Source organism: Rhipicephalus microplus, chromosome 3 (genome assembly GCF_043290135.1).
Source record: "Rhipicephalus microplus isolate Deutch F79 chromosome 3, USDA_Rmic, whole genome shotgun sequence".
Classification (NCBI taxonomy): Eukaryota; Metazoa; Arthropoda; class Arachnida; order Ixodida; family Ixodidae; genus Rhipicephalus; species Rhipicephalus microplus.
The window spans coordinates 134,601,184-134,617,771 of record NC_134702.1 but is presented as its reverse complement, the minus strand read 5'-3'; the positions used below and the strand labels follow the sequence as shown (position 1 = coordinate 134,617,771).

Below are 16,588 nucleotides of genomic sequence, written 5' to 3'. Positions count from 1 at the left end.
GGGGGCAAAGGGCTTAAGTTTTTCACTTTGTCATGTTGTAAAACTAAAAGTATGCAACTTGCATTATATATTCGAAATCAGCATAAAAAGTTCTATAAGCACCTCAAGTTTCATTGCTCTCGAATGAATATTAAAAAAAAAAGTGTCTTCGACCCGCATCTCCCCTTAATAGGCGTCACGTGCTGTAGAGAGCGATTTTGTGCGCGGGCGACAGGAAGGACTTCGGCATTACGCTGCTCACTGTCATGCACATGTTGGTGCGCGCATGGGAACAGGTGACCGCGACCACAATCGCAAACTGTTTCCGCCACAGTAGATTTGCAGCTGGAAGTGCGCAGGATAGTTGTGACGTCAACATGGATGGGGCTGAGGAGCTCATGCCAGTGGCATTGCGCGACACTCTTCGGGGCGTACGTTTTGCCGATTATGTTGAAGTTGACATCGGTGTGTGGTGCCCTGACTGTTGAGGACATTACCGCTCAAGTAGCCGGTGCACAGCCTGTTGCTGAAGAGCCAGAAGGTGAGGAAGACGATGACGAAGCACCTGTGCGCCCATCAGCTTCTGCGGTGATGGAGGCACTTAATGGGGCGCGTCTCTTCTTCAGCTTTGAAGAGGGTGAAGAGGATTCCCTGCGCCGCGTCCGTGCGCTGGAACAGAGAGCCGCAACTGTGGTATTCAGAGAAAAGAAGCAGATGGTCATCGCCGACTTTTTTGGCCAATAAATATTTTTCGTGCCCCCACCCCCGAAATCAACCCATTTTTGCTCACTTTCATCATTTCGAATATTGCTTAATTTGAAATTGCTCAGCATTCCCGTGGAATTCGAATTAATGAGCTTTTACTGTATTAGGGTGGAAAGCCTTAGATGCCAAAATCAGATACGAAAATTAACCGTCGACGTCCTTTGTTGACGGCATCCTGAGCCGTCAGGAATATGAGTGATGCAAAAAATCGTCGCATAAAATGGAGGCAGTGCGAAACAGAATGGTGTGGCATTGGACCATGTTTGGTGCAGGAAAAGGTAGGTTCAGCTCATCAGCTGAGAGAAAAAAAGATATCGCTTTTGTCTTCTAGTCACCTTGAAAGGGCCCAGCAACACTTTTCCTTGTTGCCATGAAATGAATTCACTGAAAGAGTTTAGTGGCTCATGAATTCACTGCTGCAAAAATTTATTTTTGCAGCAGTGAATTACAAGGCCTGCCTTGTAAATTTAAGCACTTTTTTTCTCTTCTTTTTTGTTCAAATACGTGTCTTTTCAATGTGATCGCACGTGCACCTGTTGACAAGTTGCGGCCACCCGTGGCAGTCCCAGTAATGACCAAGTGCGCCTTGCTCGAATCGGCCAACGGCTAATGCAATGGCTGCTACGAGTCATTCTTGAGCTTGTTCCGTCACTTACTGAGGAAAGAGAGAGCAATTTTGGGCAACCTTTGATGATTCAATGTGAATTCCAGGCCATGTGCTGTGCTATAATATTTGGCTCGCGTGTCCCCGGGGGCCTCTACTATGGATTGGCAGCGTTTTCTGAGGCAAGTGTTGTAGGGCCCCTTCGAAGGACCGCTCACCAGGTTTGACGATTTTGAGCTGACAAGCGCAATGCGTAGACGAGGCGTTCGTGATCACGTCTGCCAAAATTTGCAACGCTATGCGTCGCAGAAATGGGTCAAATTTCAAGATGAACGCAGCTCCCCTTCCCTTCCCCCTCCCTTCTGCCAGCGCGCCCAGAGAATGAGGGCGTGACGTGCGCGTATGATAAATGCCCCTACATACACGGCAATGCAGTGACATTGGTGCTCTACGTAGAAGACTCTGCTATGACGTTGCAAACAGTGGCAAGTGACATGGCGAAAATTATTTAACACTGCATGTGTAGTTCATGTAATTCGTTGCTTTAAGAGATTATTAAAACTCTAGTTAAATGATGAGATGCAATAAATGAATTTGAGCGTATTTTTCCCACTTTTTTCCCGTGAATTGCAACGAGATGTGGAGCTAATGTGTTGGCGTTTCGCATGCGTTCGTGTCCTTGCGGTCAACGCATCACGCAGACGACCGCCGTGGAACGCTCCTACGCTTTCGCGCACTCATTGTGCTCATCTATCTACCGTGTCTAAGCCAGCGTTTTCGAACCATTCCGCAGAAACAGGCAGAAGACCACAAAATAATGCTGGTCAGCAAAGCAACGCGGCTCGCGTGCTCGTGGGTTAGACTTGTTTGGGCACGTCATGCGCATGTGACCTCATGCTCTGATGCCAGAGAGGGTGGGGAAGAGATTTGGCTTGCGAAGGCTACGCAGAGGAGCGGCAAGGGTTTCGAGCTTGCCTCCTCGCATCCTCGTTTCGCGCCGCTTCAAAAAACCTGTTCTCTCCACTTGGGATGAACCGATTCAAAAAATTTTTGTGACAAAATGTTCCTCCGGACACTTAATAACTTTCACTGCCTTACTAAAATTTGATATGGGGCCTGGTGAGTGGCCCTTTAAGTAAATTCATAAGAGGCCCAGTGGTCGTTTTTTTTTCTCTTCCTTTGTAAGAACAGGGCAGACCGACGCTACTGAGTACCATTTAGTGTAGTGGCAGTGTGCGAGTCAATAAAACAATGGTCAGCCTCACAGTCTCAGGAGACTTATTGAAAAATAAATACTAAAGCATGGGAAACTTGCAATGTTGCGCCAATACAAATGACACTTTGTAGGATTTCATGCTTCCAGTTTGCGAGCAAAGATTTGTGGAGCTCACAATTCGCAAGATGTGTGAATGGTTGAGGTGCTGTTTTCTCTGAAGTTTCTCTCGCTTCTGTTTTTCTCTGCATTTTGCAGTTGCCGTCTGTCACCTACAGTGAGCAAGGCAAGCTCGGGTGCACTGGAATTGATGGACCTGTACATTTTGAACACGCCAGAGAAATTCATGACGGTGAGAAAGCGTGGGCTAAGGTGCCAGTGAGAAAAAACAAAGATGTAATATATTGCACATGCTTTCTTACAAGCTTTTTAAATTGTGTTCAGTCTGTGGACTGTGGCTGTAGACTCAAAAGCGAGATATTTCCTTTGCTGCTTGTTGGCAACGCAAGAATGATTATTTGTTTAGTGCTTACCAGTTTTTAGTGCCTGTCGGCATTAAAAATAGGTCGTAACTACTTGTACATTTGGTTGATACCGTGTGTGACAAAGTATTACTGTGTGGACCACTTATAACGTGACTGCTTATAGTGCAGAACCCTTTACAATGCTGTCTTTTTCTACTCCTGTTTACCCTCCCATAGAACCCCATGTATATGCATACTGCTTATTGTGCAGTCCCCCAAGAATATAGACCGGTTATAATGCAGTTGTCGGAAATAGTTTGTGACAAACGCGCTAGTGAGTGCGCTTCTGAAAGGAAGTACACTAGGTGTGCTGCCGAGGAGCGAACGACGAGGTTGTTACGAAGTAGCGGGGGGGGGAATGCGGAGCGAACGAACGAAGGGCGGAGGGAAGAAAAAGCAAATGAAAGAAGACTGCGGGACACTGTGCGGGCTCGCCGAATAAGGGAGGAGGACAGTTGCCTAGGTGACCGATAAGCCTTTGCACCGGCGCCGACGTGGCTACAACGTACTACGTCACTAGCGTGGCTTCGGCTGTGTGCCGCTCAACGTGGCACGTGCGATCTCGTCCTTATCAACTGCTTACGCTTTACAGTTTCGAAAGGCGTCGTCGTTATCAAGCTTGCAACAAATACAGCGTTTGCTTTCTCGTCTGTAAATTGAAAACCTATTATGGTTTTATGACGAGAGCTTTCCCTTTTGCTGCTAGTGCGCTGTTGATTGCAAGCTTGGTAAGTTTCGTTTCTGATCTCACTGCCATCAACGTGAACTTCGTATCAAAACACGCTGCTCTTGGTTCACTGCTAGTGCGATCTTTTTGACATCGAATCTTCATGTTTTGGACAAACTTTCCGCGACAACATACCAAACGGCAAGCTAGGCCTCATTGGCATTGGTTGCGCTTTGATTGGTAGCAGTCATGTGAATCTAAGTTACGGTTAAATACCAAATCAACGAAACTCTGCGGTGGCCACACTTGACGGTAAAGGTACATACCGTTGATGAAAACGAGGGTGGCACATGTAGCGCTCAAATAGCGGTTCGCGATTAGGTTGCGATGTCTTAAATCGAGTGCACGCTCGTGAAATCAAATGATTGGCGTCTTTCATCGCGTCAAATTCTGGACGTGATTCGACATAGTTTGTGTAATGCGCGTAATCTGGTAGTCAGCGAGTTTCGTTTGTTAGACACCCCCTCCCCTTCTTGCGTTTATTTCATTGGCAACAACGCAAGTCTTTGGACGTTAAATTCTTTTAACATTCAGAAATTTTAATGTTAGCAATCACGCATCGCATGTTTCCATTCTCGGACACGCGAAGCTGCATGCTCAACACGTTTTGCGCAAGTGCAGCCCTTGAAAAAGTTTCTTTTGGTTATAGTGCAGTACCACTTATACTGCGGATATTCACGACTTACGTTATAAGTGGTCTATACTGTACATGCAACGAAATTCTTCATATAACTGTGTGGTTACTAGGGACGTGCCAATAGTAAATTTTTTGGTTTGAAGTAAATTTGGAGGGAATAGTAATTTGGTCAAATAGTTTGAATTGTATATTTTTTATGTTATAAAGAAAAATGGGTGAATATTTTTAAAAAACTGAAGCAAGGTGCATGTGAATGTCATTTTTGGTTTGAAGTGAACGGTAAGCAACTTTATTATATTAGCATGATTTGAATTTAAGAGGGAGGCAAGTGATATCTGGTAAAATATGCTATTTTTCAAGGTTAACTATATCTAAAGCATATAAGCCCTTCTAACAAGTCTAGCTCTAGAAGTTTGAAAAATAATTTATAGATGTGAGGGTAATTATATTAATTAAACTTGGAAGTGGATCTTGTGGCTATGGAGATTTTTTCTGCAATGGTATTTCCATGGCATAACACTTTGAAACCACTTACACAAGGGGGTCACCTGCCATCTTTTATGCACTGATTCGTTCATTTCGAATACTTCGAAATTTCAAAAAGTTTACATTTGTTTAAAAGCAAATTTGAATACTTATATTCCTTTGAGTATTCAAAGAGATCGGCTATTCGCACATGCTTAGTGCTTACTGATGAGGTGCCTGAGCAACTTTTATAATTATCATCTTTCGGGCTCGGCCTGCGTTTTCATAAAAGATTTACTGGAGTGTGATCTTCTGCGGTGAAGTGAAAAATCAACACACTGTGAACTGTGTTTGAAAAGTTTTGGTTGTATGTGTCTCACTTTCTGCAGACACACTAGGCATATATAATCATAGTTTCCAATCATGAAAGCATCAGGTAAAGCCATGCTTTCCTTAAAGTAGCTGTGTCTTTCAGGTGTTCTCAAAATGTCCACATTTAGTGGTATGAGATATCGCTCTCGTAAACACACATTCGCATTGAAGCACACGTTCATGCATACGCGCGTTCACTTACCTGAATGCACAGTTTTAACGAATGGTCTGTTCTGCAACACCAGTCTTCAGAGGCTATTCGGCATGCCTGTCTACTTCCACAAGTGGCTGCTAGTTCACATTAGTTACAGTAGAACTTGGATAACAGTTAAACCTAGATATAGCGACAATGATAATTTCTTGGAAAAATTCATTTTGTTTTGTTATATGCAGGTTCAGCATAAAAATTTAGAAAATAAATGCTCAAATAAACAAAAGGGGGACTGAAGGCAGAGTTGACCCAACACCCTTATTTAGCGGTAAAAAACTGTGATATTATTGCGATAGCAATAGAATGAACTCTCAGCAGGTTTTCACTGCCGCAGCCATGTTTCGTAACGAGTAAAAATTGATAACATGCTCCCGCACATCGCAACTTTCACGAGCGGGTAAAATTGCGCAAGCGCTGCTGAATCAGAGATCAAATGTGTCGGCCCATCTCTATTGCTTAGAAGGCACACAAGATAACATTCCCTGCGTGTTAGAACTGCGGTCGAAGGCTCAACTAGAAATGAAACCACCTGTCTTGGATGAACATGAAAAAAACGGGGGGGGGGGGGGGGGGGAGGGGGAGGGGGGGAGAGTTCGCTCGAATAGCAACAATGAATTTTGATTTTAAGGGTGGCTAGATCAGTGGCATGCGCGCTATCTTGGAAAGTATCAGTGAGCTTTCAATGCGAAGAAACTGTGTGAAGAGAGCAGATTTCCCTGGAGGGATCGTATTTTCTCACACCAGTGTTTTGTGGGAGTTCTGCGACACTGGATCCAAAAGAGTTGGCTGCCAGTTTTACCGTATTTGCACGTAAATAACGTGGCCACAAATTTAATGCGAAGGGGGTACTATAGGTCTCGACAAAAAAAAAGAAAAGTGTATCACGATTATAACAGAGGTGATTCAACTGTAAACAGCAATCAAAGAGTGGACTCTATATTTATATTTGCAGCAGTCAAAATGCAATAATCACTGGCTTGCCTGATCATTCATTATCGCTGCTAGTCTTTGTCTCTGTCTACGAAAACCGAGGAGTCATCCGTGCCGTCCAGGCTGTTCGAGAGACAGCACTTCAAGAATGCCCGTGACACTATTGCCGACGGCAAGGCCTCCCAAGCATTGTGTACCGTATATACTCTTGTAAGGGCCGCACCCCTACTTTGCAGAGAGAAATTTAAAAAAAATCTAAAAAAATTCAAAAAGTCTCGTCTTAAATGTGCGGATAAATGGCACTTCCAGTTTTCCCGTTTTGGCAGAGACTGCTGCGCCGCCCGGTGCACGAGCCACCTCCTCACAGAAACGGCTGCTGTGCCGCACGGCAGTGATGTGCACTTTTCCGGTTAGGCGCCTCGTTTGCATTGTCGGAGTGTCTAGTTACGTCCAGCCAGCGCCAGCATGACAATACAAAACCAGCTTGTTAAACTCTTCGAACCGATCGGCAGCCGTGACGTAGTTGGTTACCGCGCCACATGCAGGAAGAGTGAGTCGATGGTTCCAGCATCACTGCAGTCTTTTTTTTTTTCCGCGTAAGTATTGTTTTAACATTTGTGCCTTCTCATCGGCCTCCGGTCAGCCTGACTTACTGCTGCTGCGCTGCTTGTGGTGGTGCTGTATATAGGCCTTTGATGACCCTCGCAGTATTGCCTATATTATTAAAATAAACTGTTTTGCAAATTAATCGTCCTAATCGGCGAGACACAGGTGGACACGCTAAATTCAAGTGCAGCTGGCTGCGTCGGTTTCTCCGGTACACGCATAAGCAATTGATCTGCACGGTTTACCAAAGTTCTGATGACAAGTGCGCACTGCACCCTAGCTACGCTGAATATGCAATAGGAAACCTTTATATATGTCGCTCAGCGTACCGTCACCACCTGACGAGGTAACCGGCAGGCCACTTTAACATACTGATGTGCCACTGTAAAGCTCTAGGCGATCAGCACTTCATAAACAATGCACAAGGGCTACTGCGGACTGTGGTAGGACACTGCAGGCAACTGCCAACTGCGGTAGCACACTGCAGAACAGGGCTGAACAGTTTGTCTGCCTTAGACGCATGGTCTGTGACGGCATGGCAGCATTTACCTACCAAATGATGTGAACGGCCGCACGAGTTCGCCCTTAGCAAAAAAGGCCTGAAATGCAAGAGGTTTGGTCTTCAGAGATCACAAGCTTCGTAAAAACACTTTGCAGCCGCACTGGTGTTTCATGTGCGTCCGGACAATCACATGTGAACTGTGCAAAAAACATTTATTTCATCGACTGCTTTGCCTTTCGCGACAAGCAAAATGAGCTACTCGGCAGCAGAGGCACTTTCACCTTCGACGACACCAGATTTTTACATTGCAATCTAGGAAGTTCAGTACGTCCAGCAGCAAAAATGGCAGTGGCTTAGCTCAGCTATGCCAGGATATACGCAGCGTTAGCAAAGGTTCAGCTGATTATTCTCTCTTCTCCATGGCTATACCACAGTGGCAAACGCCAGTCAGAGGCGCTATCAAGCAGCTTCAGCGCAGTGTCAGATGGCGACTGCACAGGGAAGGCGCGCGTGTCGGCGTTTATATGTCTACCAAGGCTATGACGGCACTCCTCTGAAAAGCGCACACCGGCGGCGGCGAGTCGCGCGCGGCCGCGGCCGAGTGCGAGGGAGGTGCCGGCTTCGGTGCGTGACACCACTGATCGTCTGCGCAGTGCAGTGCTTCCGGTGATGAGGACAGTGAGAGTGAAATGGAATCTTAATAAGAACAATCCTGGCTAGTCATTCGTGACTCTTTCTTTCTGCTACTGTTGTGAAAACGGTACAGAGGTGAGCTGTCATCAGCGCGATTTGTGTAAGGGCCGCACCAAGCAATGATTTCGAAAAAAAAAAAAAAGTGCAGCCCTTACACGAGTATGTATGTCCATCGAGCAACCTCGCTGACTGAAGCTCGCTTCATGCGACCCGATGGAGTCGATCGGCGATTGCTAGCCTCCAGCCACTTCTCGTACTCCCGGCGTGTGAGGTCCTTAAAAGGCTTATTAATGCAGACATCCAGTGGCTGGAGCTGCGATGTCAGTCCCGGTCAGTGTTAGCCTTGCCGGGTGCTTTTTTCACCTCATCGGTCAAATGGCCTCTAAATTCGCTCAGCACAATCATAGCTGGAGCGTTGATAAGTGCGCCCGAACGTCTTCTCTACCCAACATGGATCCACTACGTCATCATGGTGCTTTCTATCCAGCCCTTATCATTGCACCTGACGTGCTTCCGGTGTGGGAATATCGCAATCTTGGACCCACAGGGGCGCCTGCGCAAGTAGGCGTTTGGTGTGTAGCAACACCACGGACCCGAGCTAACGGGGGAGTTTCTACTCCCTCTCACGCCTAGCCGTGCGTGGCTTTGCCGTGTCCGGGGAAAAGTGGATCCTGGGGGCTGAGCCGACGCTGGGTGATTGGACCTTTAAGGCCCCCCGGCAGAGGCAACACACCCCTTTGGCCCCGGCTTCACGTAGACGGCACCCCTGGGCTGACCCACCCAGGGGAAATCGGCAGTCGCCTTTTCCTATCGCTCTCTCCCTACATCATTGTCTTTATCTCTTACTATTTATCTGTCCTGTCTTCTACTCTCTTCCGTTTACTTCCAAACTTCCTGGCGTCTAGGGTTAACCCTGTTAGCCTACCTTGGTCTAGGCGCATTGGGTTATAGTGGCGTTGTACGGCTGGCGTCTGCAGGTTTCAGCATCCGCAAACTTGTAGCGTCCCCTCGTTGGGCTCCGTGGCGGGTGGCCGCCAACGCTGCTGAACAAAAATAAGACAGGCATGCATAGAGCATTCCCCCTACTGTCTGATCGTACCGGCTTAAAGCGGGTACGCACCGATGATATAAATTTTTTCAACCAGCCAAAAGAAACATATTCTCACTTTCATGTTATCCACTGTGAAGAAACTGAAAAGCAAGCTAGGACTGTCTCTCCTTTCCTAGTTGCTAAATGTCTTACCGAAACTCTTGGCACAGGATACAAGGTAACCAAAATGGCTAGCGGAGACCTTCTCCTCGAAATCCGTGACAAAGAACAATTTGAAAAGCTAGACCGTCTTTCAGATTTCGGTGGCATACCAATAACCATAAGACCACATAAATCAATGAACACAACTCGTGGAGTGGTATCTGACATGGACTTACTTGACTTGACTGAGACTGTACTTTTGGAGGGGTGGAAGAGCCAAAATGTCACTAATGTACAGAGAATCATCAACAGAAGAGATAATAAGGAAACACCAACAAAACACTTAATACTCACGTTTGCATCTAGTAAACTACCGGAATCTATTCAAACAGGGTACACGAAGACATCTATCAGGTCGTACATACCAAACCCTCGTCGATGCTTCCAATGCCAGAGTTATGGCCATGGCTCTAAAATCTGTCGTGGTCGCCAGACTTGTGCACAATGTGGAGTCCTAGGCCACGTGTCCGAGAACTGCAAACAACCGCCACACTGTGCAAACTGCGAAGGAAACCATGCCGCATATTCACGCTCCTGCACATACTGGAAAAAAGAAAAAGAAATAATTACGTTGAAGGTAAAGGAGAACATTTCATTTAAGGAAGCACGGCGAAGAGTCGCACCATTCTATGGACCTACATACGCTGATGTGGCGCGTCAGGGGGCACCGCCGCACCAGCCCTCGCCACTCCTTCGGCCCGCGCATACCGAGCCGGTGGTTGTGGCACTTGCCCTCAAGGCAGCTGTAGCCCAGGCTACACCGCCTACTCCCAAACAGAGACCGGTGACTCCAGAGTCCTCGGGTCTCAAGGCCTCACCTCACCAGGCGAGGCCTGAAACTCAAACTAACAGCCCGCACGTGCGGGCATCCAGTGCCTCCGAGGAGGCAATGGATACGTCGGTCCCCTAGGTGCCGAAAGAGCGGCGTGGCTCCTTGGAGGTATTCTTTATTTATTCTTTATTTATTTATCGTGAATACATTGAAAGGCTGACGACAAAAGCTGCATACAAGCAGCTTGACAGGCCCGTCAGCCCAATTTGACAGGCGCGCCAAGAAAACAAAAAAGCAGATAAGAGGGCCTGGTGACGGCCATGTTAAGTGAGCTCAAACTCCCTGTCTAAACAGCCACTCGCTTTTCATACACACAACACTATTTTACATTCACCATGAACACTCAAATTAAACAATGGAACGTCAGGGGCCTTCTCAGAAACCTTGACGACATCCAAGAGCTCTTACACGAACACTCACCGAAAGTGCTGTGTGTACAAGAAACACACCTTAATTCAAAACAAACAAATTTTCTTCGTAAATATGTTATTTTCCGAAAGGACCGTGTTGATGCCATGACATCATCCGGAGGTTTTGCCATCATAGTGAATCAAGGAATTGCATGCACACTCTTACAACTCCAAACATCCCTTGAGGCAGTGGCTGTTCGAGCGGTTCTTTTTGATAAACTGATCACAATCTCCACTATTTACATTCCTCCTAGCGATCAGCTGCAAAAACGTGACTTACACTTTTTAATTGATGAACTTCCGGAGCCTTGTGTTCTCCTTGGAGACTTTAATGTGCATAGCAAGCTATGGGGTGACTCTCGGTATGACGCGCGAGGTCGACTGATTGAACAGTTTCTTCTCTCGTCGAGCGCATCTCCTAAATCGAAAAAAACCAACTTATTATAATCTCGCTAATAACACCTACTCCTCCATAGACCTAAGCATAGTATCTCCATCTCTTGTGCCTCTACTCCAGTGGAAAGTCGTCAGTAATTTGACGTAGTTTTGTGCACAACTCCGTTGTGCAATAGTTTTGTGCAAATCGCCGTAGTTTTGAGCACAACTACAGTAACTGAGTGTCCACCACGTGTTCCCAAGTGGCTCATAAACAGAGCCGACTGGGAACAGTTTTATACCATCGCTCATCTAGGTTCGAATGACATCTGTACTTTGAACATTGATGTTGCTGTCAACTACTTCACAGCGTTTTTGATTGATGCTGCAACAAAATGCATCCCACAAACAAATGGACACCCTGGAAAACGGCGTGTGCCATGGTGGAACTCTGAATGCCGAAACGCGCGTAAACAGCAAAACAGAGCTTGGAGGCTGCTTCGGAACTCACCGACAGCCGAAAATCTTGACACCTTCAAGAAAATAAAGTCTCAAGGCAGAACGCGTCGGCAGGCCGGAAGAGAAAGCTGGCAGAAGTTTTTGTCAGGGATAAATTCATACACACAGGAGGCTAAAGTCTGGAACATGGTCGGTAGGATAGCAGGAAAACAAGTACACACACTTCCACTCGTAAACACTCAGGGTGATACCTTGGAAGATCAGGCAAACTTCCTCGGTGCACACTTCGAACAGGTGTCCAGCTCATCCCACTATACTGACACTTTCCAAAAATACAGAGCAAGAATAGAAAACCAGAAACTCGAACACAAATGCACTAGATACGAGGCATATAATCAAGCTTTCAGTATAGCTGAGCTGCGAATGTCTCTAAACTCCTGCAGTACTTCTGCCCCAGGTTCTGACCGTGTGTGTATGAAATGTTAAAAAACCTACCAATCGAAACACAAAAAACCTTACTTTCTTTGTACAATGCTATCTGGTTTTCTGGCACTATTCCTACCTCCTGGAAAGAGGCTATTATTATTCCCATTTCGAAAGAGGGCAAGGACCCTTCTTTACCTTCGAGTTATAGGCCTATTGCACTTGCAAGCTGCTTGTGCAAAGTCTTTGAAAAAATGATAAACTGCCGACTTGTACATTTCCTTGAAACAAACAATTTGCTCGACCCATTTCAGTGCGGGTTTCGAGAGTATATCCACCACAGACCACCTTGTTCGTATCGAGGCACAGATGAGAGACGCCTTCGTCCATAAACAATATTTTCTCTTTGTGTTCCTCGATATCGAAAAGGCTTATGATACAACATGGCGTTTTGGAATTCTAAGAGACCTGTCCCACCTTGGCGTGCGCGGAAGAATGTTTCACATAATCGAAAGTTACCTGTCAAACCGGACATTCCATGTCCAAGTGGGCACGGTTCTTTCCCAAGCATTTGTCCAGGAAACAGGCGTGCCACAAGGTGGTGTACTTAGCTGCACACTTTTTCTCATCAAAATGAATTCCTTGCGCTTGTCCATCTTTCGCAATATGTTTTATTGTAAATATGTCGATGACGTCCAACTTGGCTTTCGATCTTGCAATCTGGCAATGTGTGGGCGGCAGGTTCAGTTAGGTTTAAACAAGGTCTCCAAATGGGCAGAGGAAAACGGATTCCGACTGAACCCACAAAAAAGCACGTGTGTCTTGTTCTCCCGAAAGAGTGGCATGCACTCGGAACCCGACATTGAACTGAATGGTCAACGTCTGTCCGTTAATGTGGAGCATAAATTCTTAGGATTAATCTTGGACAACAAGTTGACCTTCGCATCGCACATCAAGTATTTAAAAACAAAATGTTTAAAAGCCATGAATGTTTTAAAAGTGTTGTCACGTACTACGTGGGGTAATGACAGGCAATGTCTCATGAACCTGTATAGAAGCCTCATTCGTGCCCGCTTAGATTATGGGTCCGTTGTTTATCAGTCTGCAACTCAAAGTGCTTTGAAGATGCTGGACCCCGTGCACCATTTGGGCATCCGCCTTTCTACGGGTGCTTTTCGCACCGGCCCCGTAGAAAGCCTTTATGTTGAGTCAAATGAGTGGTCGCTTCATCTGCAGAGAACTTACATGTCCTTTGTTTATTTCCTTAAGGTGAAAGCGGATAAGAAGCACCCCTCATACTCCACTCTTAATGATTTGTCGAGCTCAATTCTGTTTCTAAACAGGCCTTCGATGAGGCAGCCCTTCTCAGTTCGCCCGAAAAGTCTAGCTGAGGAAACTGGAGTCTCACTTGAACACAGCTTAATGGCTCCTGTAGCATATCTGCCACCGTGGCAATGGCAGACTATAGACTGTGATGTGTCCTTTCTAGGAGTTACAAAACATGCGCCTATTGCCCATATCCCAACATACTTCCTGGAACTTCAACACAAATACACACGTCCTGAGTTCTTTACAGATGCCTCCAAGTCTAACTCCTCTGCGTCCTACGCTGCTGTCGGCCCATCCTTTTCGGATGCTGGCCCTCTACATCCAGGCACAAGTATCTTCACAGCGGAAGCTTATGCGATACTTGTGGCGGCTAAACACATCAAGCAATTACAAATACAAAAAGCAGTAATTTATACGGACTCCCTCAGTGTAGTAACGGCTCTGCATACTCTTAAAAAACAAAAAAACCTGGTCCTTGTCTCGCTTTACTCCATTTTGTGCACACTCTACACACTCAAACAACAGGTTGTAGTGTGCTGGGTGCCAGGGCACCGTGAGATTCAAGGCAACGTGAGGGCGAATCAGCTCGCTGCATCCGTCCACAAAAGCACTGCCCCTACATCCATATCAATCCTGGCCCTTGATTTTAAGCCGTCTCTCAAACGAAACTTCAGGGACTACTGGCAGAGCAAGTGGGATACACACACACAAAACGAACTACACATTATTAAGCCACACCTTGGTCATTGGCTGCCCGTATTGAAACCGCGTTATACAGAGGTAATACTAACGAGACTCGGGATAGGACACACATACACGACACACACATATCTTTTGTCCGGTGGCGATGCACCATTGTGTGACAGATGTGGTGAAGCATTAACAGTCCTCCACATGTTAATTCAGTGCAAACACTTAGAAACTCTAAGAAAACATTTTCCATTACCCTACCGACAACATATACCTTCACACCCTGCAGTGTTCGTCGGTAGAGAACCGCTTTTTAGTCATAAATCATTGTTAGCGTTTTTAAAAGAAATTCATAATTTTCATATCATATACCCGGGCATTCGTAGCACGACCTCTCCAGAGAGGTTTTTGCTGCGGGGGCTACACAAAAAAGCACTTGCCTCACGGCCCTTGGGCGCAAGGGTATGAACGAGTGAGGTACCTGTGCTAATGCCATACATGTCCACCATCGTTTTTCATTATCACCAACTTTTGTAACCTATTCACACCACACACACCTTTCACGGCATGGTCATGATTTTACTACTTGTATGTTTTTACTAATTTAATGATTTTACTGTAATTTTATGGCCCTTATACTGCCGCTTGTCACAATTATTGTCCATATTTTTAGTAAGATGAACTGGCGCTCTTTGGCCGTGAAATGGCCCTTGCGCCACAAAACATCAAACATCATCATCATATCGCAATCTTGGGTAAAGTCTTTCTCTTTAATATGATGAATGGCGGCAGCTTTCGCCCATCTGCCATGCACGCCATCATCACCGTCACCCGTGTCTTTCCGTTACTCGTTGTGCGAATGCGCACCTCTTTGGTGCAGAGCTCATTGATTACATAGCCAGCTAATATGTCCGAAAGGATCGGGGTCTCATCCGCGTTACCGATCTGGCCTACGGGTCGTTCTTCTCCCTCCTCGTCTTGATCACGTACCGCTGAAACTCAACGGGTTTCTCCTCATACTTGGCCGGAAGCTTCCGGCAAATCGAAGTCCTTTGGCGAAGCGAGAATCTCGCGTGACGCATGAACTTCTGTACCGATGAGCGACTGGCTTTGAAGGTGTCACGGGGCATGCTGGCCTCACGTGCAAGCTCCCTCGCTTTAATCTGCACGAGTTCAGCGTTCACAGGCAGAAACTGGCCACGACGTTGGCGCACAAATTCTGCCACGTCCGCTTCGATTTCCGGGAAGCTAGTCTTGTACCCATGCCATGGAACGCCTTGCGTGTCGGTGCGGCTTTGAAAATGCGGTTCGGAACTTACTCCAACCTTGAATGGTATACTCCATCTTTCTGAGATGCCATGCTGCACTTGAATTCCCCCTATTTTTGGCCAGCAGGATCGCCTGTTTTTTAAATGTGGTAGATTCCCTGTGTTCATGATGACTGGCAATGTGGAAAAAACACAGCGATGACCGACTGCGAGGCGTAAAAAGGCGACGTTTTTGCAAAATTATTGTTATCTACGTGTTGCCACTGGGGCTGCTATGGCACTAGCTGCGCTGGCGCACAATGCGAACGCCGCAGCATACCGTAGTGGCGCGCGTAGACGGCGCACTGAGCGGCGGTTCTCCAAGACACCAGGTGGGCGGCAGCGCCACGGTGCCCTCACACGCGGGGTCGTTGGAGGTGCAAGTTGGAATAAATTGTGCTATATAGGGCGACGAAACCCCGAAGTTTCTGGAATGTGTGGCGCATGTTACAAGGGTTAAGATTAAAAAAAAAAAAAAAGGCTCGAAAAAGCTTCGCGCTATATTTGTGCCGCTTTTTGTCACGAACCCGATTATAACATGAGGTGGCTTTTTCACTCGCAAATTTTCGGAAAAAAACTCTCGTTATATTTGTGCAAATATGGTACTTCGTATAACATTACAATTTTTCGCTTTCGCGTTCATTACATTGGATTGAGCGTGCCGTCGTGTTGTTGCCAAAGCTAATCGCGTAATCATGAAGGCTACAAGCCTGCGAATTCGTGACACGGCGCAAGACAGAAGTGCGTGACGAGTGGACTTAAGACCCATAGTCTTTGTAGTGTCGGTGAGTTTTCATCAGCACCTAATCTGACATGCCTTTGGCAGTGACGACACGGTTGTCCGCATTAAAAAAAAAAAGAAGGCAAAAAGCAAACCTAAACATAGTCTGGAGCCATATCATGCGTGCGCAGTGAAACCATGCATGTGTGCACAGCATCAGAATCGAAGAGCGATCTTAAACTGCTCGGTAAAGTACCCTTCATATGTAGTGCCGCCCAACATATGTGACACCAACTAAAAGCGTGGCATTGCCAATGCAAAAGTAGTTTTCTTTTTCTTTTTTTTTTGTCTTGATTTTGGTTTGGAGGTGGGGGGGAGGTAGCACATCCGCGCATGCGCTCGCGGCAGCAAGAACGACGGCCACACCGGGTAGTAGGGCACATGGCCAACGCGCCCTGCGCAACGTCTGCTCGTGCCGTGCGCGCCGTTGCTCCGCGCTTTCTTGGCGGGGCATCCACGGAAGATGCATGCTTGTACAAGACGGCAACATCCAGGGCAAAAT

General features: G+C 46.6%; 1 protein-coding gene across 2 annotated transcripts in view; it reads left to right on the top strand.

Annotated features, from left to right (window-relative positions):
• Nucleotides 1-16,588, top strand: part of LOC119188206 (rRNA methyltransferase 1, mitochondrial) — a 61,395-nt gene that overhangs the window by 24,516 nt on the left and 20,291 nt on the right. For both annotated transcript variants that reach the window (XM_075890253.1, XM_075890252.1), the window contains exon 7: nt 2,820-2,913. In XM_075890253.1, the coding sequence (XP_075746368.1) occupies nt 2,820-2,913 (94 nt within the window). The remainder of the gene's footprint in view (nt 1-2,819; nt 2,914-16,588) is intronic.